This window comes from Prionailurus bengalensis, chromosome B1, assembly GCF_016509475.1.
Source record: "Prionailurus bengalensis isolate Pbe53 chromosome B1, Fcat_Pben_1.1_paternal_pri, whole genome shotgun sequence".
Lineage (NCBI taxonomy): Eukaryota > Metazoa > Chordata > Mammalia > Carnivora > Felidae > Prionailurus > Prionailurus bengalensis.
The window spans coordinates 118026438-118050819 of NC_057344.1; the positions used below are offsets into that span (position 1 = coordinate 118026438).

The 24382-nt window shown below is 35.3% G+C and overlaps 1 protein-coding gene across 1 annotated transcript in view; it reads right to left on the minus strand.

Annotated features, from left to right (window-relative positions):
• Positions 1 to 24382, minus strand: part of TET2 (tet methylcytosine dioxygenase 2) — a 137575-nt gene that overhangs the window by 45304 nt on the left and 67889 nt on the right. Inside the window, 1 exon segment of the mRNA XM_043571292.1 lies at positions 628 to 4082. Within this exon segment, the coding sequence (XP_043427227.1) occupies positions 628 to 4036 (3409 nt within the window). The 5' untranslated portion in view covers positions 4037 to 4082.

Below are 24382 nucleotides of genomic sequence, written 5' to 3' on the forward strand. Positions count from 1 at the left end.
TATTTTCTATCAGAAGATAAAACTTTAAAGAGAAAATAGAATCAAAATGAATATAAATCGTACAATATTTCAAGGTTATCAAGGCAGAAAGGGCAACTTCATGAGTATTCAGAACGTCAGTATTACAATTTCCCCCAACTCACCAAGATTGAAGATAATAACTTCCCACTTATGTAGAAATTAATGTTGTGAAACCACTAATACATTCAACCTTGAATTAATACATATTAAAAAGCTCCTACATGAGTTTACATATTCGCAGTTATTTTCTCATTTTAATAGATGTTTTTACTGTCTAGGTGTCTCTCCAGGAGGTGATGTACAAAGAGTTAAACAGATTAATCTAAAACTGATACCTTTCTATTTTAAAGGGTTTTATTAGAGGAAAAATGAGCATGCACATTGTTTTAAGTTTTTGGAAAAACAATGTAAGTGAAGTTCTCTCTTGCACAGCAGAAGCATCTGTAATTTAAAGACAAGAAATGTAAGCTTCAGACTTTTTATGAGCCTTTACAAATTGCTGCCAGACTCAAGATTTTTTAAAAAAGAAAGAAAATCCCATATCTGAAGATGAATTTGCTAATTCTGGATAAGCACCATGTGTCTCAGTACTTTTCTAGCACTTACCTACACATCTGCATGATGGAAAATCATATTGAGTCTTGACAGGTGTATCCAATAAATTTTTTATAGGAGTATCTAGTAATTTGGAAGGTGACTCTAAAAAATTATTGAGAACAGAACCAGCTGTTCTTTTGGTTGGTGTCTTTTCTGCAGAAGGAGTTGCTTGTTGCTCTAAAGTTTGGGTGTGGCTATCAAGTTCTGCAGCAGTGGTTTGTCTAGTTAAAACTGTGACTGGCCCTGACATTTCAACTTTCACTTGCTTCTGTGATTTGAGAGTTAGAGCCTTATGGTCAAATAATGACTTGACCTGAAACTTCTTCAGATGTTGCTCCATGGTCTCAAGGATGCTCCTTTGCTGCACATTATCACAACTCGGGGGTGGAATCTCTTGCTTAGTTACCTTTTTCCACATTTTGTTTTCTGGTTGTGCTGCCATGGGGCGCATACAGGTATGGGGCTTGGATCCAGGTTCAACCTTAATTGGCCTGTGCATCTGATTATGGCAAGACTCAGTTTGGGGTTGTTGTGTTTGCTGCTGTTCTTGCTTTTGCAAGAGGTGCCACCGTAGAGCAGCATGCTTTTGAATGTCCTTCTGGGGAGGGGTCTGAAGGTGACTTCCTCCCTGGTCAGACACAGGGAAAGCATTTGCTTGGTTATGCATCAGGTACCTTTGCTGAGGGGGTTGTGCCGCTTGGTGACCAGACATGTCTTGGTTTCTACTTCTATATCCCTGTAGAACTGAAGCTTGTTGTGGCTTCTGCTCCTGTTCTTGAAAGCACCTGTGAAGAACATCTTGCTTTGGAGTCACATTATTTGGAAAATATTGCATGCGATGCAAATTTTGAGTCTTGTTTCCTGCAAAGAGGTCAGAATTGATAGTGTGTTCCTTATTTTCTGGAGCTAGGTGTGTATTGTTCGAACAAGAAATCTGTAGTTTGCTTGTATTTGATTTCAAGGTCTGACCATAGGGGGAATTTCTACTATTCATATTCTGCACTTGCTCCAATCCCATTTGACTATTATGAGTCTGGAACTCACTTGATTTCAAATACTGATTTTCACCACGGAAACATTCTTCCATTTTAATCTGGCTAAAGAATGATCCTTCTCTTTGCTGATCGTTGTTGCCTTGGGGGTGAGAAAAAGTCTGGGACATTTGTTCTTTATTCTTCATTTGTAATTTTTGCTGCTGCTGCTGGTTTTGAGCGATAAGTGAATTCTGGGATGGTTGCGGTTGTGCTGCCTGCTTGTGAGGCTTGTGTTGTAAAAGGTGCGAGTTTGAGAATGGCTCAGTCTCCGAAGCCTGCTGATTCAAGTGCTGTTTCAATGCTGGGGGCATGAGTTTCTCAGTTTGGGGATCTGGTCTTTGCTGAAAGTAAAACCTAGGGGTGCACAGTGACTGCACGTGAGCTTCGGATGAAGGGTCTGTCTTAGAGAAGTGCACCTGGAGTGAGGGTTTTTGGAACTGGAGCTGTTGGTCCACTGTACCTCGAAACTGCCCTTGATTCATCTCACCTTGGTACCTTTGTGGCCTCTGCTCTGGCTGCATTATTTTCTGGATGTATGCCTGCCCTGGGAGCCCCCCAGGCAGGTTGGAATTTCCAGTGTATTGTTTGGAGGTCATTTGAGTGGAGGGGTTGGACTGATACTGAAGAACTGACCGCAGTGATGCCTCATGACATTTTGGATGGGATTCTGCTTGATGAAAGTGAGGGGGCTTCAATTCAATCCACCCTGGCTTCAGATAGGGCTGTGCTGGGGGCACAAGACCTCGTGTTTGTTCCTTGTCTCGACCCTTCGGAATATCTTGCTCTTTGTGTCCCATCAACTGCTGGCAGTGGTCCTGTGGATCCCCACTGCTACCAAGAATTGGTGGGTTATGCTTGAGGCATTCTGATATTTGTCTCGCTTTCTCAGAACATGAGGGAATTGTCACTGTCCCTGGAGTCCGCATGTCATTCTTGTTGACACAATTATTCTGAGGCCTTTCTGGTAGCATCAGAGAGTGGTTGGCTACATGTGTAGATTGATTAGGACTCGGGGATGACTGTGCCTCGGGCTGACCCTCTATTTTCACTTCCCTTAAAAGAGTTGTGTTACTTTGGTTGGGGTAGTGATGGTGTTCTTCCAAAACTCCATCATTCAGAGTGCTTTTTCCATCTGAAGGAAGCTGAGAAACCTGTGAAAGAGGAGGAGGGGGAGAAAGAAGCAATTGTGATGGTGGTGGTGTGGTAGGGGCAGAAAAGGAATCCTTAGTGAACACTGAGCTCTGCTTGAAGTAAGCACCATTCATTTCATTTTGCTTTAAATACCGTTCAGAGCTGCCACCAGGAGGCTGCAAATCGCTGCTGGAACCTGAACAGAATTCTTCACCAGATACTAGATTTGCGGTTCCTTGGATATTACTGTTTTCGTCACGAGACGGGCATATCTCAAAAACTGATTTTTGTGTTTCTGGTTTCTGAAAGGGACAGGTCCCTACCATTGCAGCTGTCTTACTGGCTTTGTCAGCATCACAGGCCTCAGTCACCACTGCAACTGGCTCTGGAGGCAGCTCAGAGTTCGAGGTCTGTGGGAGATTGATCTGCCCTGAGGTATGCGATGGGTGAGTGATCTCACAGGACAACTCATTAGTAGCCTGACTGTTAATGGCATGTATGTGAGATGTGGTTTTCTGCACCGCAACGGAAACACAATCTGGATAATATTGAGACAGTGTTTTTTCCAGGAGTTCACCATGTGTGTTTTCCATGGAAGAGGCAGAAACTGTAGCACCATTAGGCATTAGCACTGCCTTGTTTGTAAGAAGTAATATAATGTTCTTGTCATGGTAGTTAGCATTTTTCTCCTCCTGCTCTTTCAGAATCTGAAGCTCTGCTTTTTCAGACCTACTGCAGTTATGTGTTGAAAAGCTGATGAGATCTTTAACTGCATTTTCTTGGACTACAGAGCTTGCAGATTCTCTCTTATCACTCAAGTCGGAGACATTCAGTTGACTGCTGCCTTTGCCTGGATTTCTTTCTTGGCTTTCCCCGAAGTTCTTTCTTTCTCCATTAGCCTTTTGGTCTTGTCTCAATTTCTTGTTCTGATGAAGCCCAGAGAGAGAAGGTTCACTAACTGTGCGTTTTATTCCTCCATTCTGCAAGCACCTGGAATACCCTCTACCTTCTTGTATAAAGTCCGGACTCACGCGACTATTCTGGCTTCTCTTCATATGGGGTATTCCATAATAACTTTTGAAAGACTGCCACTTGGTGTCTCCATTTACTTCTGGATAAGGTCTCTCAGTTAATGGGCTTCCATTCTGGAACTTTAGAGCCAGAGGTTCTGTCTGGCAGATGGGAGAAGGAGATGGTGTCAGGAATGGACTTAGTCTGTTGCCCTCAACATGGTTGGTTCTATCCTGTTCCATCAGGCTTGCTTCGGGGCCATCCACAAGGCTGCCCTCTGAATGAATTCTAAAGAGCATGGAAACAGAAATTGAAGTGCATTAATACATATCTGACACTAATAATAAATCTTAGAGAATAATCATGGCCTTAATAGTATCGAAATTCCTAGACTTAGCAAACTATGATACTCCTTTTCATGTTTCAGAGGGACAACCAATAACTACTCAGGATCTGATTATTCTTGTCTTCCCAGCAGCTCTCAAATATTCATGGTCATAGAGAACAAAGATAATTAAAATCACCAGCTAAGGTGGTAAGTTCATACTGCATTAGTAAATAGTATCAACTTCCTTCCCAAATTCTTTCTGTAAAAATGCTAAGAACAAGAAAGACTACCTCCTTTCTTTCTTCTCTAGTACTTTACATATCCAATTAATTCCATTTCCTACATATTCCTTGAATTATCTTCACTGCTACTTGGTAGCCAGACCAATATTATCTCACTTCATTATCTGTTGCAGTCAGTAGCTTTTTAAAAGGTTTCTTCCCTAGCCCAGCCTGTCTTCTCTCCAGTCCTTCGAGATTCCTTCAAATTGTTACCAAAGGGAATATTCTCAATGCAAATCTGATGTCATGTTCTCCTTTAACACACTTTATGGCTCCATATTGCCTGCATCAGTAGTTCTCAAACTCTTTCACCCACACACCTGAAAGACCAGGCATGCTCCCTTTAGTGTTAACTTCCTAGGAAATGGAATGGGGTAAAAAGTGTAGTTTATAAATGTCATTTCTAGGTGATTCTATGTCTTCTTCCACAGGGGCTGGCTGCCCACTTCTACTGACAATTCCTGCCTGATATAAATGGTTTTTCATTGGCAGATTTCTTTTTTCTCTCCTACTTCTTCTCACATCTGAAGCTCCAACTATAACAATAGCTTATAAATACCCAAACATGGTAACTGTTTCAGACATTCATGCTGTTGTTTGTTGGCCTAGAATGCTTTTGTAGTCCCGAGATTTGTCCAGTGATCCCTATGCATCCCTCTAAAATGGTCTCAGATATCACTTCCCCTAGGATTCCTTCTTTGATTTTCCAAGAGAATTAATCACACCCATTCCTATGTTGTTTCTATATCTTGTATACGGTCTACTGCTGAACATATCATACTCAATTTTATTTTGTTTGCACACTGGACTGTGAACTTAAGAATACTTTGTTCATTTTTGGGGCACCTGGGTGGCTCAGTCAGTTGAGCATCCAACTTTGGCTCAGGTCATGATATCATGGTGCATGAGTTTGAGCCCCATATTGGCCTCTCTGCTGTCAGCCTGTCAGTGCAGAGCCTGCTTTGGATCCTCCGCCCCCCTCCGTCTGCCCCTCCCCACCTTGCACTCTCTCAAAAATAAATAAATCTTAAAAAAAAAAAAAAGGAATACTCTGTTCATTTTTGTGCTTAGTATAGAGTGAGCAATTGATATAATTTTGCTCATTTCTTCATTCACTCATTAATTCAAATATTTCCAAGGCAAATACTCATGGAGATTTCAAAGTACAAATGATTAGAGTGCAAGAAGAAATGAGCACTAAAAAACATAAATAATCCATCCTACAAAGTGAATTCGGCTCCATTCACAATACAGGCACGCTTTATTTTCTCAGTTTTTCTCATCGCATTTATTTTAAGGATGTAAGTAGGAAAAAAAAATCAAGGCTATTTTCCCTTTGGGCTATAAAAAAGCTTTGTTAAAATAGTCAGTGGTTACTAACCAAGACAAATGAAATAGAAAAAGAAATAAGATATAAACATTGGAAAGCAACACTAAAGTTATCATTTATAGATAATAAGATTGTATACTGGTCAACCAAGAGAATCAACTGAAAAACTGTTGCAGTTTATGAGAATTCAGTAAAGTAGCTGAATACAAAAATCAATAGCCTTGTTATAGAAAAGCAAAAACCAGTCAGAAACTTTTATGGAATAAAATACTGTAACAGGAAAAATATTCTTAAAACACTAGGAATAAATTTAAAAAGTAATGTAGAAGACCTATTTAAGTAAAACTTGTTAGTTTTATTTGTAAAACTTTGTAAAATTTATGCATGCAAAAATAAACTCATAAGCAAAGTTAAAAATCATATAAAACTTTGCTTAATATACAGAACTTTCACAAATTGACAAGGAAAAGACCAGTCATTGAATATACAAATGACCAAGAGACATGGACAGTTCACAGAAAATGAGATGCATATGGCTCTTAAATGTTTAAAGAGATATCTAGAATCACCCATAAATAAAAAAAATACAATAAAACTTCAACAAGATACAATTTTTTTCTCAAGTTGGCAAAGGTCAAAAGTTTGATAATACACAATGTTGGCAATCATGTGAGGAAACAAACAGACACTCCCTTGTGTGGTTCTTGGGAATGAAAACTAGTATAAATACCATTAGTAGCAATTTAGCAATATCTACAGAGTTTCATAGAAACTTCAGTTTTAAGAAGTTATCTAGCAAATATGCTCATATATATGTTAAATGATGTACGAACAATCTTTTGCAATAGCAAATGGTTGGCAACAACCTATATTTTCAGGTGCAAGTATTTCTAAGTAATTAAATGAAATATAGCAAGCTGAAGAACAGTGTTATAAGAATGCCATAACCTATACAGTTACAAAACTAAGTATCAAATCAGCTCTGGGAGAATTTACAACAAACTTGTAATAATATTTTGTGTCTGGGAAACAGAACAGATAGTCTAGAGAATAGCACTGGGAAGGAAACTGCTTTTTATTACTGTTTTTGTAACCTTTAGGCAGGTATAGTAATTAGTAAATAGAACTTAAATTAAAAAGTCATAATTCCTACTGGACAAAGAAAACAACAGAGCAAAATGATATCTTTATTTCTGTTAGACCAACTTCCTACTAAATGTTGAGATGGGCTAGATGTGCATAGCTAGTAGTTACATATGCTATTAAGCCCTTGAAATATGGTGAGTAAAAATTAAGATGTGTCGTAAGTGTAACTAACACTGGACAAAAAAAACGAACATAACTCTTTTAAAAATATTTACTACACATTGAAATAATAAGATTGTAGATATTTTAAAGAAAATATATCATTAAAGCAATTTCACTTGTTCCAAAATTTTTTACTTTTTAAAAAAAATTTTTTTTAAGTTTATTCATTTTTGAGAGACAGAGCGTGAGTAGGGGAGGGGCCAAGAGAGAGGAAGACACAGAATCCAAAGCAGGCTTCAGGCTTTGAGCTGTCAGCACAGAGACCAATGTGGGGCTCAAACTCATGGACAATGAGATCATGACTTGAGCTGAAGTCTGACACTTACCCAAATGAGCTACCCAGGTGCCCCTATTTGTTTTAATGTGAGTACTAGAAAATTTTAAACTTCACATATGGCTTATGTTGTACTTCTATTGGACAGCTCTGAGCTAGACTAATACTTTTTTTCTTTTTAGACTAATACTCTTAATCATCAATAATCCTTAATAATTAAAAAAAAATTTAGTTCTAGAATCATGAAAATTGCTTTGCTGTGTTTGATATAAGGAGTTCCTGCAAAACAGGGCCACTACCACTTTTCAGAAATTAAGGAAAAAAGAAATAAGCCTAGATAAATCGTTTAGAGACTAGGTCAACTAGCTTTCCAAATACTTTAACAATAATGCTTTCTTTTGGCAACTGTGAAATCAATTTACACTCATACCAATCAAAATGTATTTACATACACACACATACATTTATGTTATGTATTATATAAAACATGCAGACTCCATATATAATATATATTGTTCTTCTTAATTTTCTAGATATAAAGTACTATAAGCATTTAACACATTATTCTTTATTATGATCTATTGCACATAATTTGGATATTCTTTGCAGTGTCAAAGGCAGAATTACAACAGATGGAGTTTGCAAATCTTTTATGAGCATAAGAGTTCCTAAGAAGAAATGAAGGTGACTTAAAATGAAATTTATTTCAATATGGAGCTTTAAACACAATAGCTGTCTTTAAATACTAAACTATTAGCAGAACTATTCTGTCTGTGACAGCAATTTCTTTACTGAGTACAACCACTGTATGTGAAAAGTTAAATGGTTAACTTATAAGGAGAGTAGGAAAATTACATGGTATTTTTTCATTTTAGTAGGAGGATAATTTTTTGAGGATTATTTGCAATTGGTTTATGAATCTAATTTTGAACATATTTAAATTTATTGATTTAACAATAAAGTGTCATTGTAAAAGAAGAAAAAAAATTTTGTTCCACTTCAATGTGTCCCAAATCACATTGTGTGTGTATATATCCTATAATATCGCATGATGCAGTAATCCCGTTGCACAGCACACTTTTAATTTTATGCTGGCACTGGTGATTTTATACTAACACTGGTGAGCTTTCTTTCTCTTTCTTTCTTTCTTTCTTTCTTTCTTTCTTTCTTTCTTTCTTTCTTCCTTCCTTCCTTCCTTCCTTCCTTCCTTCCTTTCAGCATTATTTAATTAAAAAAAAAGAAGAAATGAGACCTGTTAATTTTGCTCGTTGTAGAAATATTTAAAAGGTGTTGATGCTATCTTTACAGTGTCACTTACATAAAGTTTTCCCAAGCTTACTAAAGTCAATAATTTATATATAAAAGAAAAAAATCTTCTAAGATGGTTTTTTTAAATAGATATCTACATGGTAATCATTGAAAACTGAGTTAATAGGTTGTGTTTACAAGTTTAAGGGAAAAAAAAGAAAATTTTTTCTGAAGTTAAACTTTTTGAATGAATGTAAATTTTCGCCATAGAGATTTTTGTGTGACATTCCTTTTGTTTCTCAGAGCCTAGAAATACAAATAGCTTTTATTCATTCATACCTGGTCTTATAGATGATATTAGAAATATTTTAAATTCTCATAGCTGAGTTTTTTGGGATTGAGATAAAATATCTTTTATTTTGTCTTATACTACAGAACATTTAATTACTGTAATATACAGGATAATATTCCCTTGTGCAAATAAATATTCAAATGGTTTTTATTTTTATTTATTTATTTTTTTCAACGTTTATTTATTTTTGGGACAGAGAGAGACAGAGCATGAACGGGGGAGGGGCAGAGAGAGAGGGAGACACAGAATCGGAAACAGGCTCCAGGCTCCGAGCCATCAGCCCAGAGCCTGACGTGGGGCTCGAACTCCCAGACCGCGAGATCGTGACCTGGCTGAAGTCGGACGCTTAACCGACTGTGCCACCCAGGCGCCCCTCAAATGGTTTTTAAAGTAATGCTATCTCTCGGACGTTTGGTGTATGGTAACTTATGCCAAATAATATTATATCTATAAAAATCAGGAAAGAGAATTTTTATTTTAGGAGTCTCAATTTTACAATAAGGACAGTGACTCACCTAAGAGGACACTGTCCAATCAACATTAAGGCATTTTTTTCTGTAAAATTGTTAAGTTTATATGCAAGAGTATTGTCAGAAGAGCTTCTGGTAAATCTGGTATGGATGACTAGTTAAGCTCACCTGAGGATGTTTTTCATGGTGTCGATATTTCATGTTATAGTAATTAGTTACAATTTTAAAATGAATTCTTTACGGTATACTCTTATGGGTCATGGCTGATTTCAAGCTGTCAACCTTCAGCTCACAAAATTCTTGAAAATTTTACAATCTGCTCTCACAAACTGTTATGAGCTGGTTCTAACACACTGCTGTTAGAGCTACCAAAATATTAACCAATGTTATTACTGTCTTTTTTTTTTTGAAATGGAATAAAAAGTTCCCCGAGATCAAATACATGACATATTATTTTGATAGTCTTATATCCAGGATAGTACTGGACAACAGAAACTCTTGCTCTGTTTCAGAATTACTGAATTGCATTTTAAACTTTTGGAAAGCTAAGAAATTTTATAATGACATATCCAAAATGAGTAATAATATGTGATGATGATGGTTCTAACAACGTATAAAACATTCCAGAGTATAAGAAAGGATCTGGTTCCATTTTCTCATTTTACAGATGTAAAAACTGAATGATTTGTTCAAGGTTAGGCATCAAAATAATCTCTCTCACAGGGGCTAGACTGGTAGCTCCATAATATCAAGAAAAATATATAGTTCTGGGAGAAGGTTTTAATTTGTTAATAAATTCATTTCACCAACATTTGAGTCTTTTTAGGATTAGGATGAAAAAATAAAGGATTCTGTTTACATGTCTGTAGGCCTGTAATTATTGGCACAATTAAGGGCATTCTGCATGTATTTCAAAGTACCACTTCATTTAATTGGAAAAGGATAAAAAAGAAAATGTAAACATTTAGCACATGGAATTTGAAACTGCTACAGTTATTCTGATCCCTTCTTTGCCACCTGTCTGGATTCCTTCTGCAATCAATGCTGGGTTGCTGATCATTTTTTCCTTAAAATATTTGAGGACAATTTATAACTCTCCCTGGTAATGTCACTGAGAGAATTATAGCTCGATACTCATTAGTTCATTTGTACATACAGTCAAGCATTAGTTGAATCCCCACTCAGTGCAAGTGCTATGGAGTAGAGCTAACACAAAGATGTACAGGTCCTGTATTAACCCTGGACTGTGGTTATGGTAAGGTAGTATGACTGTTCAAGAGCCACAGGCTATAGGAGAAGGAAAATGCACTAGCTGTCAGGGCCTGCATACCATCAACCCAAATCTGTCTCATGAAATTTAACTTCATTCTCTCTTGCCTTAGTAAGAAAGAAATACACATCCCACTAAGTCAAAATCAGTTTTAAAAGGATAACAATGAACGCTCATCAGCATGTCTATCAACATCACTGAGGCAGAAGAACTAGTGTCTTAAGTAGAATATATCAGTAGTCATCAAGTACAGAGGAGACTATGTAAAAAAACTTGGTACAGTACATTGTTCTAAAAATCGAGTAATATTCAACAAATGACTTATGGAAATTGTTCTGACTACTGAACCCTTAACCTAGGAAAAGACATGGCATATGCTTAGCTGCTTTAACAGTTATCTTCACTAATCAAAATGCAATAAATAGCTCATTATTTAAATTGTACACACACACACACACACACACACACACACACACACACAGGATTTTTGATTATGTGGGACAGCATGAGGTTTCTTCACAGGTCTATCAAAAAAGGCAATGTGACCTAAACATTAAAAATGGGCAAAATAAGGGGTGCCTAGGTCTATCAGTCAGTTAAGCATCCTACTTCAGCTCAGGTCAGAATCTCATGATTTGTGGGTTCGAGCCCTGCATCAGGCTCTGTGCTGATAGCTCAGAGCCTGGAGCCTGCTTCATATTCTGTGTCTCCCTCTCTCTATTGCCCTCCCCCCCATTCATCATCTGTCTCTCTCAAAAAATAAATAAACATTAAAAAAATGGACAAAATATAACACTCAAATTCTAAAATTAGCTTTGGAATTTTTTGAAAGCCCAAAGAGGCAGATTTAGAAATTATTTACCTACATGACAGATGTCAATTAAATCACAACCTAAAATATCACAATTCAGATCCTATTAGTTATTTATGTTTATCCCTTTATTCTAGTAGTCTAATATTTCCCATAAAATATGGCTTTCTAAGGAATGTAAAAGAATAGTTTTATCAGCCATAAATATCACCAACTTTGTTGGAAATTCTAAAGGTCAAATTATCACCAGGTAATATATATAGGAACATGCAAAAATATGTTATGGTCACCCTATGATTTCAGCTAATGCTTGAGCATAATTTATCAAAAGCTATGTGAGAGAGAAAGAAAGCAAGCAAGAAAGAAAGATATTGAGACAGAGACTGAAAATGCCAAGTATGTCACCCTTCAACTTCTATGTCAGAGGTACAAACTTCTATGAAAATACTGGTCTTTTGACTAGCAGCTAACATTTTGGTTTCCTAAGACCAAAACAGGCTTAGCTATAGCAGTTTTCCTTTGGTATTTGATTTCATTCCTTCTCCCGCCTCTCTGACAATAATTTATTATGAATTCAAGTCACATAGGCAGCATCTGTGAAACAATTACTGCATCTAGGACTGACTCTGCAGTCTAATCCATCATAATTATGACAGGCCTCTTTGAAGATGCTATGATGCATGACTTAAAAATAGCACATTAGTGTGCAAATGGATCAGCATCTCATTTCACCAATATGCATTTAGGGTTGTAATTTAGCTCAACACCATTTGACTCTTTTTGAATCACTCAAGAATGGTAGCTGTATCTCTCACCACATAAAGCTGTAGATGATGCTCAAAATTTGTGAAGAGGGCTTTCTGTTTTTGCTTTTATTTTTTGGTTTATTGATTTTGTTGGTAGTGTGTCTTTTACTGTTCTAAGAGAAAAAAATACATGTCATTTAAATCTCATGTCAGCTTTTTTCAAGGAGACAAAAGAATCAATTTATAGATTTGCATAGTTGCCATACTATAAAGCAGTGAAGTTTTTTTTCTATAAAAAACTTTAAATTTATATACTAATATTAAAAATATATAAAATATTCTGCCATCATCAGATGAGTCCTGTGTATTAACAGAAGCAAATTATTGGAGAAAAATTCTTAAGAGCAGTTACTTGTAGGGACTGTATCTACTAAAGTCCATGTGATTCAGCATCAACCTTAGGAGACGACTGTGTATGTTTCTAATATGTCCACTGACAGGCTTTTCCTTATAGGTAATTTGGGCATTAAGAAATTGATTAATTATTGACATAGAAAACGCTAAATAATGATGATATATTTGACTCTATTTGCATAGATGGTACTAATCTCCAGATCTATTTAGAGTCTTCCTACCAAATGGGACATAATTTGTGTCAATTATACATTTATTTCAAGATATGAGCAGGGCAATGGGCCTCAGTATTATCTATTAAAACATCTCTAGGGATAGGGCTCTAAAATCCTCATCAAAATGTTGGTTTCAATCCCTATCTCCTGCATTTATCAAATTCCATGTAGTTTGACTTTCTTTCTTCATTAATAAATAATATTAGTATAGTTGTTAAGTGTCACTCTGGTAGTAAGCAGAGTTTTTTTTATAGGGCATTACTCATGAAATGAAAAACTATTCTTTATTAGCTTCATGCTAATATTAAAACAAAAAAAATTAAAGGTAAAGAGTCAATCAGTCCAAAATATGTATTTTCAACAGCAAAATTAATGTATCTAAGCTATATGTTAAGCCTGGAATATAATGCTTTATATATGCACTAAGTATGTAAACTATGAGGTGAATCAGTATTTTCATGGCAAAACTGACTTTTATTTCTCATAAGAATTTTCAACCTTAATATTAAGGAATCTGTGAACACTTCACCTCTCTTGAAAAAGGATCAGTGAACACACAAGCATATCAAAATCTAAGAGAAAGTTCTTGCATTTCCGGAAGTACATTAACAAGTAGCTGCATACCCATGACAAGCATGAGCATTGCTCCTGTGGTATGTTGCATGCTCACAGGAGAGATCTTGTCAAGTTTTTCATAATCCTCAATAGTGACTATTTAATTCCAGTGTTTGAAGTTCTAAAATTTGTTCCTTATCCTAAAATAACAGTATAGACAAAATTTAATAACATACAGATTATTTGAGGGAGGAGACTCAGAAGGAATGTTACTGAAGATTGGAGAAGAGGCTTAAGACAGAAGTCTGCATTTAAGATGTGGAGACAACTGACAGTTTAGAAATATATGTTTAAAAAGGTCATGCTCATTTTACTCACTGGTAAAATTTGACAGTTCTCAATTATCCACATATCTGTGAATTCTGGGGTTGTTTCTCAAATTTGGGAATATTCCTCCTGGTCTCTAACTCTCACCAAATTAATATGTGCTGAGGGAAAAGACAATCAAACATAATTTTAGGGGCGCCTGGGTGGCGCAGTCGGTTAAGCGTCCAACTTCAGCCAGGTCACGATCTTGCGGTCCGTGAGTTCGAGCCCCGCGTCAGGCTCTGGGCTGATGGCTCAGAGCCTGGAGCCTGTTTCCGATTCTGTGTCTCCCTCTCTCTCTCTGCCCCTCCCCCGTTCATGCTCTGTCTCTCTCTGTCCCAAAAATAAATAAATGTTGAAAAAAAAATTAAAAAAAAACATAATTTGAAATGTCCTTTGTCACAAGCATTATTTGTTTCTCATAAATTATATAAAGTAGATCCAATTTTTTCAGTTTCATTCCACGCCTATCATTGGAATTGCTAATTGTGAGCTGCTTGTTCTTACTAGGATACCCTCTAGGGTACACTTATTAGGCTACACACAATCTAATGCTTGACATTTTTAATTAAAGATATATATACTACAGAAACAGTAGTTGTTTGGGCTTGATCTTGCTGATACTCTATGTAGAATCTGGCCAGTTGGGGCAAGCAGACCCAGCAGAAAGACATTGTAGAGTAGATTCTGTAGACAAGGCAGCAATAGGCAAGGTGACAGAAAAGATGAAAAGGAGGGAGCTGTGCAGTTAGGACCCCTGCAGGCCCCTCTGAAGAGCCCATGCATGTCAAGAGAGAAGCAGTATGTGAATGCCTGCTGCACAAAGGGCTTCCAATGTCCAGTCAACATCAGCTACCAAAAGAGCAACATCCAAAGTCTTGTAGCCTCATTCAGGTGAATAAGGAGACCTTAAGCCCTAAGCTTTGTTTTCCATCCTTCCCAGCACTGCTCAACCTTCTAGTGGCTGGTGCTTAAAATGGGTGGCAGGTGGAGATATTCTTGAGTTAGACTCTTCCACTTTTAACTGCAAGTGTTGGAGCCAGAGGTCAAACATGTGCTGGGGAAGAAGACAACTGAATTAGGCTGGACTTGGGAGTTTTACAATGAATAGGACTCAATTTCAATGACTGGAATAAAATGCTATAAAAATCAAAAGATGCTATGAAAATCACAGAATCTAGTTAAGAAGATAACATAGGGAGAGTAGGGTGGGGAAGACTATCATAGTATATTTGCTGGGCAATTATAGGGAAAATGCTTTCATTTTTGTATCTTTGAGGTATGATTTTTCCAATAAAATGGTTACATAAATCCAATAAAATGGTTTCTAGTAGCATGGAAGAACTTTGTGTAAATTCTGACAGGTTCATAATCACTCAATGTCTTTACATAATGACAGTGGTAGAGTCATAAAAATAGCCTGTCAATGTATTCATTCTTTTATTCAACCAATACTTGTTGAACACATCCTATGTGCTAAGGCACTATTTATTGTAGCCAATAGCAGTATGCCACTGAACAAAAGAGACAAACATCCTTGCTTTATTAGAGCTGATATTCTAATGGGGAGAGAAATAATAAACATAATAAGGAATAAATTATATGGTATAATAAGATATTGAGTACTAAGGGGAAAATGAATAAATAATAGGGCAGGGAATGAGGGATCAAGGGCACCAGGGAGGGGTTTGTAGGTTGCAGTATCGAATGTCATAGTCAGAGTAAGTCTCATTGACATAGATCTGAACAAAGTCTTGGAGCGAAATTATATAATAGACATTCAACTCGCTGACATGATCTTAATTAATGTGTTAATTCTAAATTATTGGATAAACTATTCTATGTCTTAAGCCCTAAAATCAAGAATGGAAAAAAGCAAAACCATCAAGATGTAAAAGATAACTATATTAGAACCAATGAGACCGTGACATCGCCAGGGGCTCTAAAAATGTCAACATGAAAATAACATACCTAACATTTCATTAAAAAACTCTACACTAGGGATCCCTCCACACAGGCATTTTGGCAATTATGCACTGAATTGTATTCATGAAATCTACTCCTTCTTAAAGGTGTTTTATTCCCTATCATTGCTTCAAAGGACATGTCATCTGTGTTTCTAAGAAGTTTTGTACAACCTTGAACTACTCCAACTTTATACCAGTCTTGTCCTAATCTGATACAGTTACCATGAAAAGCTAGTTATTTTTCTTCTTCCTATTTTGGAACAATTAGTGATTATTGTGTTTCAGTTAACTTGTAGGGTGTTACAAAGTTATACTTAAGGGAAAAATGAATATTCCACTTAAATATTAATAATGGAGATGTTAATAAGCCCCTTACCCACCAACAGCTATCAATCTAAGATCTTCAGTTTTGTGCCAGTCCCCCCCAAAAAACTGCCAACATTCATTTATAATATAAATAATTTTGGTCTACTCAAAAGAAAAAAAAGTAAATTTTTAGTGGGTAAAGCATTAGGAAAATGAGAAACATCAACTATATAGCTGTTTTAAAAGAATAGCATATAACCACATATTCATCAGAAAAAAATGTCCTCATATTGTTACTCTCATCTTTTTTGATCATCTGTTCTATTCAAAGATCTGATGAATACTTCAGATCATCCAAAATTAGAGTGCACATTTTAAATCGTATCAAAATAAAAACAGAAAGACTATTAAAAATTTTTTTTCCTCAAAAAAGTTTCTTAGTTTCTTACTTCTGAAAACACAATCTATGGGATCCAAAAGTAGTATCAAATATGGTCTCTATCTTTAAGGATTTTAAATTATTTAACTGGCAAGACAAGACATAAACATATGAGAATAGCTATTCAGAGTAAGAAAGTGGGTTTCTAGTTCTGGATATGGATTTCTGAGCAAGTCACAAACTCTACACATCACAATTTAAAAAATCTATAATGTAATATGAAGGAAATGAACAAGATTACATCGAAGGTCTTTTTGAGTTCTAAAATGCTACAATCCAGTAAAATTGGCAATGACAAATATCCACTGGGGTCTTATTGAAATAAGTCATCACAAAGACTACTTTTGATCTGGAAGGTATTATCTTCACCTCATTTTACATATAAGTAAACAGAAGCTAAAAAAAAAAAAAAAGTCAAGTAGATTGGCATAGGTGATATGAGGCAGGGGTATGTAAGGAATCGAGACCTGTCCCAACTTCCAAGACACTGTGAAAGATGGGGTGGGGTGGGTGGTCAGCTCAGGGAAGAGAAGTAGATTTGGCACTCTTTATCAATACCGTCCTAGAAAGGAAAACTCTGGATTGGCTGATATGAGTACAGTCACTAGGCAAGCAAATTCTTCTATGGGACAGGGATGACTTCACTGAGATCTGGATAATAAAATATTCCTTAAGACTCCCTACCTCCAAGAAACACTGGGTACCCTTGATGCAAGTACTTTGGATAGTGGATATAAATCATACTTTCATCATTGCACATATGAGTTCCTGCTTATGAACTGACAGATATATAAATCTGTTTAAATACCAATCTCAGGTGAGTCTGATTAAAACATGTCTCTTTCTTTAAATCCAATCAACTCTGAAGAGAAGATTAAATTGGGTTAGTGGATCTTCAAATTAAAGCACAGATCTTGGGCAATGGTGTCCACCCAGAAGTGAGATCTTCCTGACATCTCTATCAAGTCTCTTTATAAGGGTACAGTGAATTAATTACAGATAAGTCTGTATGTGTAGGTTTGTGAACACAAATACATACCCATACTATTGGAACAGAGTCACATCACATGGATTTAATACATATTAATGAAAAGGAAGGACCAGGCTGAGAGAAAATAAGCAGGAAAAAGGGAATTAAAAATAAATTTAAAATTTTATTTAATGAAAGTCCTCCAAACCTATAATATGATGATGGGATCTCTAAAAAGGCACTGTGATACGTGCCATTATTGAGTATATTGAATATCCCATGGAATCGCACATCCTGGAAAACCCTAATTCACATGTATATGATAATTTTGTGTAGTTTTAATATGTACACAAATCTGGAGGTACTGATGAGAACCTATGGCCTAGGAGGATATAAATTTGTGTCACCACTCATAAGAGCTATAAAAGAGCTCCAAGTCCATCTTCAAGAGCCAAGGACATACGCAATGTACATATGCAAGTCTTGCTTTAACTTCAAATTAAACATATAAAAGCTGAACGATTTTCCTCATCTTATTTCTTCCAATTATATTGCCATTCTAATTATTCAAACTCTTCTTTAGAAATGGTTTCTGTTTTTAGCTCAAAATCTCTTCTGTCCTGGTAAAAAAATATTCCAAAGTGGATATAAAATCTCAAACTGAAATAATTTTGAAATGGTAAGTCATAATTCTGTAATTAATAGTAAATTTTTCTTGATAATTCTAAGAGTAGAAGCCATTTAATTAATGCCAAAAGTGATGTTTATTATATATACATATTTTAAGAGAAAAATGAGTACTTAGTTTTAAATTTTATAAACATAGCCTTTGTGATCTCTACGTTCCCATGTGCCACATCAAGAAAGCTATTTCTAATTGTCCAATACGAGATCACAATAAAATGTAATGGAAGCATTAGGATTGAAATAAGGTACATTTTTATGTATTAAGTATAAATATAAAAATGAAATCAGATTAGAGTTGAGGAAATACAGTGATATAAAGGATATTATTGAATACAATAGGAATAGAAAACTTAGCTTTTTAATTTTTTTTTTTAAATATCAGAAATGGTACTATGCTCATATATAAAGGAGAAAGAATTTTGTATCAAAGATTTCTCCAGCCTTGAAGTAAACACATTTTCCTTCTCAATCTTTCCAAATACACCATGTATTAGATAAAATGGTCTTTAGAACTAGTGTTGAATGCAATATAAAATAACCCTCAAGTGTTATTTTAAAAATGAAATTAAGAGAAACAGGAAAATTCAGATTCCCAGCAGAAATTTTATTTACATAAAACCATCCCATCTAAGTCTTTACTTTGCCCAAATACACAGAAAATTGTTAATTTTTTTTTTCGTATGAGCTAACTAGACCATTTAAGTTATGTCTTCAAAGTTAAGAGAAAGGTCTGTTCTCAGGGTGTAATCTAAGTGGCTGTTCCTTTAATATAGCATTGCTATATTCATAAACTGATGTGTATCTTTATAGAGCATGCCAGGAAGGATGAAAAAAAAAAGAATATTAAAAAAAAAAGAAGGATTGTAAACTCACTAAATCTAAGCATTGAGAAAAACTAAATATATACTTCCACACATGTCTGTATTAAAAATACCACTTGAATTCAAAATAAGACTTAATTACCTACAAAATAATTTCCATATAATCATAGCATTATTTAGGGGCTAACACAGATTCAAATTCATATGTCACACTGAATGATGCATTTAAGACTGATTTGGTCACTGGCTTGCCCAATACACATGGCCATGCATCACTTATTTATGACTATAACTAAATCTTCTAAAAGATGAATTAGTTTTTTGTTTGAAAAAGCTTTAAACTAATAGATCAGTAAATAATTTCAGATTTATGGCATTTTCCACAGAACAAAAATAGAATTTCCTAGACAAAAAAATCTAATAAAAATATCCCAATGTTCTGCCTTAACTTGTGTCAAATCAGTACTTTTACATTCCAATTATATTTAAATATGGCAGATACAATATAAATCTGAAGCAATGTCCACTTAAAATGTCACCGACCCCTGTAAGTTGCTTTCCCTGTTCCTTTTCCCTCTGTTTTCATCTTTCAGTGGGTATAAGAACTCTGGTTTTAATCACCATCTTATAAATATGATATATCCACCAGTTATAATAAGCACTAAATTAGGATAAAGAGAAAGAAATTCTCAGATTAACTTATATGTTACAGAACTGTAGTAACCAGAAGCGCCAACATTCCCATGAAAAGACTGTTAAAATTCAAAATAATATTTCCTTTGAATTTTCCCCTTAATCTACTGCAAAAAATTACACAGAAATAAATATATTTGAAACATTCATTTGTTTTAGTCTTTGGCTTTAAAAATACTCTACTTGTCCTCTTCCATCAGCTCCAGAATTGCTAGCCAAACTCCAGGTCCACTAACTCTAACATTCACAGTGCAGAAGTGTTTTACACTGTCTTCTAAACCCACAGTTAGCAATAAAGATCATAAAACACTCTGAAGCTAAAATAATTTTATTTAAGGGGGAAAAAAGGCTAGAAGGAAATGGTAGGTAGTTTCCTAATAGGAAAAGTACTTTATTCACATATGGAGAAAGCAGAACTCTGAATCGTCATACTTTCAATTCAAAGGTATTGACTTAACGGTTAAAACATTACTCGTTTATAGTATTGCCTAAAAATTCAACACTGCTTTCCTAAAAGAGGTTATGGGTTAGAATCCAACAACTGAGTTGGCATTCCAGTCCCCTTTCAGTTTCCTACAATTCAAGGCAAACTCTTTCCCATGCTTAAATGTTCTCTTTGTGGCAAAATACAGAGTGAGGAAATGCTGAAAATTCTGCAGCCAAGAGAACAAAACACCTGCCTGATCTCATAACTTCAGTTACTGCTTTGAGATGATGCTTAAAATGGCATTATGGAAGCAATGCTGGGAACTGTTGTATTCCTTTCTGTTTCTCTATTCAAAATACTTTTAAAACACTAAATCTTTCCTCAGAAACCACTTTGGCATTTCCAGCTTTGGAAGATTGCCACAGAGCTACCAATCTTGTAAGGAGTTAAAGTACCTCTTAGCTAATTTAAGTTTTAAATAATTGAAATTATAATGTGCTGTGTAAGAATTCAGACATTTTGGTAATAAATAAAAGTCAAATGTCATCAAGTTTAAAAAGCTCTTTCATTAATTTTCTTGAATATATATTTCATGATCTTGCAAATGATTGTAAGATGTTATTATAAAGAGACACTGAAAAAATCCATTCTCTTCAGTTTAAAAGCTATTTAAAGAAAATTAGATTTTATAAAAGTTTTCACATGGCATTTTCTGTCAAAGTAAGTATTACACCTTTATGACTATCCATGGCGAATGTTTAATGGTAGCTTTTGACACATATTTTCAAAACTGTAGTTCAGCTCATTGTTTCTTGAGCCTGTCAACTGAGTACTGTGCTATGTGCCATGAAAAACACAAGGGTGACTGGCCACAGTGCTCTCTGGGAGCTTACAATGAATATCGAGGTAGATCATGGAGTTAGAAGTTAAGTACCATTAGGGTCATATGAACATAGAACTACAGTAACATCAAAATGAAGATGATTGGTAGAGGACCCTAAGAATTTTATGGATCTCTTCAGTTGCAGTGACAGAAGACCATCTTAGGTAAAGGGAAACACGGGAGAAAACTTATGGAAGACTTAAAGCACAGAGATCTTAAAATAACAAGAAATCCATTTGGTTAAGCATAGGTATATACAAAACCTTAGAGAGAGAAAGGTACAGATGTGATCATAATTAGGATGTCACTTTTAGAGAGGCTATTTTTGATTGTTACTACATGCTTTGGTGCATAATTACTCAACTTGATTAAAATTACTTTAAAATTTAGTATGTCTCTTCTAGATTTTACTTCTGAATATATTTTCAAAGCTGAGAATCTTCCTAAATTCTACTTCCATGACCTTATGATAACCAAGTATACTGCCAAACTTAAGCAGGTTATGTCACAGTGAGCTTACAGATATTGAAGTCTAGTCCCCCAAAATAGTCACTTAGGCTATTTCATACTGTGGCTACACATTTCCACGTCAGAAGAAGGGTTGAGGAGTTTAGTCAAGATTTAAATTCAGACTTGCAAAACTGGTCTACAGAGATAAAAAGAAATTAGATAGGCAGATGAATTTGTAAACTAAAACTTCCACGATGTCTTATGTAAGTGGGGAAAGTGGGATGCAGAACAAATGCTTTTTTTTAATAACAGAAAATTAGCAAATCAAGACTAATAACTTTAATTCAATTTTTAATGTATTTAAGCTGGAAAAAAATAGCACTAGAAAATATAGACAGCCGTTAACGATTTTAGTTTCTAGAATTTGGGGAATCCTAAACTTTGATTTAGTATGTTCAAAGGAACAATTTTATTCTACTTTAAAACACTGTGTGTAAAAAGACCTGTAAGTTAGCAGAAGGAATGAAATAATAAAGATTAGAACAGAAATAAATAAAATAGAGAACCAAAAAATAATTGAAAAGATTAACAAAACTAAGGGTTGGCTCTTTGAGAAGATAAAATTGACCAACTTTTAGCTGGATTGACCATGAGAAAAGAGAGAATACTCTAAAAAAAATATAAATGAAATAGGAGACATTACAACTGATACCACAGAAATACACCAAAAAACTGGAATATCCTGGAAGAAATGGATAAATTCCTAGAAACACACAAACTACCAAGTCTGAATGATGAAGAAATAGAAAATCTGTGCAGACCAGTAATGGGTAAGGAGACTGAATCACTAATAAAATATCTCTCAACAAAGAAAGGCCCAGGACCAAATGGTTTCACTGGTGATTGTTACTAAATGTTGAAATAAGAATTGACATTTGAAGCCAATACTTCTCAAACTCTTCCAAAAAACTGAAGAGGGAATACTCCCAGACTCATTTTATGAGGCCAGCATTACCCTAATATCAAAGTCAGATAAGAATAAAAACTACAAGAAAAGAAAACTACAGGCCAATATCCCTGATGAATATAGATGCAAAAACTCTCAAGAGAATACTAGCAAACCAAATTTAGCAGCACATTAAAAGGATCATACACCAGGGTGTCTGGGCAGCTCAGTTGGTTGGGCGTCCAACTTTGGCTCAGGTCATGATCTTGTGGTTTGTGGGTTTGAGACCCCACGTCAGGCTCTGTGCTGACAGCTCAGAGCCTGAAGCCTGCTTTGGATTCTGTGTCTCCCTCTCTCTCTCTGACCCACTCCTGTTCATGCCCTGTCTCTCTCTCAAAATTAAATAAACTTAAAAAAAAATCATACACCATGATTAAGTGCAATTAATCCCTGAGATACACGGATGGCTCATCATACCCAAATCAATAAATGTGACATGTCATGTTAATAGAATGAAAGAGAAAAATCACATGATCATTTCAATAGATTTAGAGAAAGCATTTGATAAAACTCAGCATCTGTTCATGTTAAAAATGTTCAACAAACTGAGTATAGAGGGAACATACCTTAACATAATAAAGGCCACATAAAATAAGCCCACAGATAACATCATACTCAACGGTGAAAGGCTGAAAGCTTTTCCTCTAATACCAGAAACAAGACAAGGGTGCCCACTGTCACCAATCTTATTCAACATAGTGCTGGAAGTTCTAACCAGAACAATCAGGCAACAAACAAACAAACAAACAAACAAACAGAAATAAAAAGCATCAGAATTGGAAAGGAAGAAGTAAAATTGTCTCTATTTGCTGATGACATGATTTTATATACAGAAAATCCTAAAGACGCCACCAAATAACTGTTAGGTATAATCAATGAATTCAATAAAGTTGCTGGATACAAAATTAGCATGCAAAAATCAATAACATTTCTCTACACTAGTAATGAATTTGATGAAAAATAAAGAAAATGATTCCATTTATAATAGCATCAAAAACAAAATTCATAGGAATACATTTAACTAAGGAGATGAAAGATTTGTATGTTGGAAACTATAAAACATTGATGAAAGAATTAGAAGACGCAAATAAATGGAAATTATCCTGTATTCATGAATTGGAAGATATGATCCTCTTAAAATGCCAATACTACCCAAAGACATGTATAGATTCAATGCAATCCCTATCAAGATTTCCATAGGATTTTTTACAGAAGACAAAACAATCCTAACATTTGTATGAAACCATAGAAGACCTCAAATAGCCAAAGCAATTTGAGAAAGAACAAAGTGGGAGTCATTACACTTCTAATTTTAAGCAATATTATAAAGCCATAGTAATCAAAATGGTATCACAGACACAAACACCAGTGGAACAGAACCAAGAGCCCAGAAATAAACCAATGCATACATAATCAATATATGACAAGGGAGCCAAGAATTCTCAATGGAGAAAAGACAGTCTCTTCCATAAGTGGTGCTGGAAACACTGGATATCCACATGTAAAAGAATGGAAATAGACCTCTTTCCTATACCACTCAAAATGAATGAAAGACTTGAACATAAGACCTAAAACCATAAAACTCCTAGAAGAAAACATAGGGAAAAAGCTTCTTGACAGGGGTCTGAGTAACATTTTTTTTTTTTTGAAAGACAGAGAGAGAGAGAAAGCAAGCACACAAGAGTGGAGGAAGGGGAGAGAGAGAGAGAGAGAGAGAGAGAGAGAGAGAGAGAATCTTAAGCAGGCACCATGCCCAGCGGGCTAGATCTCAGTGAGATCATGACCTGTGCTGAAATCAAGAGTTGGATGCAAAAATGACTGAGCCACCCAAGTGCCTCACCATTTTCTTTTATATAACCTAAAGCACAAACAACAAAATAAAAAATGAATAAGTGACTACATCAAACGAAAAAGCTTCTGCGTAGCCAAAGAAATAATCAACAAAATTTGAAAACAACCTATAGAATGGGA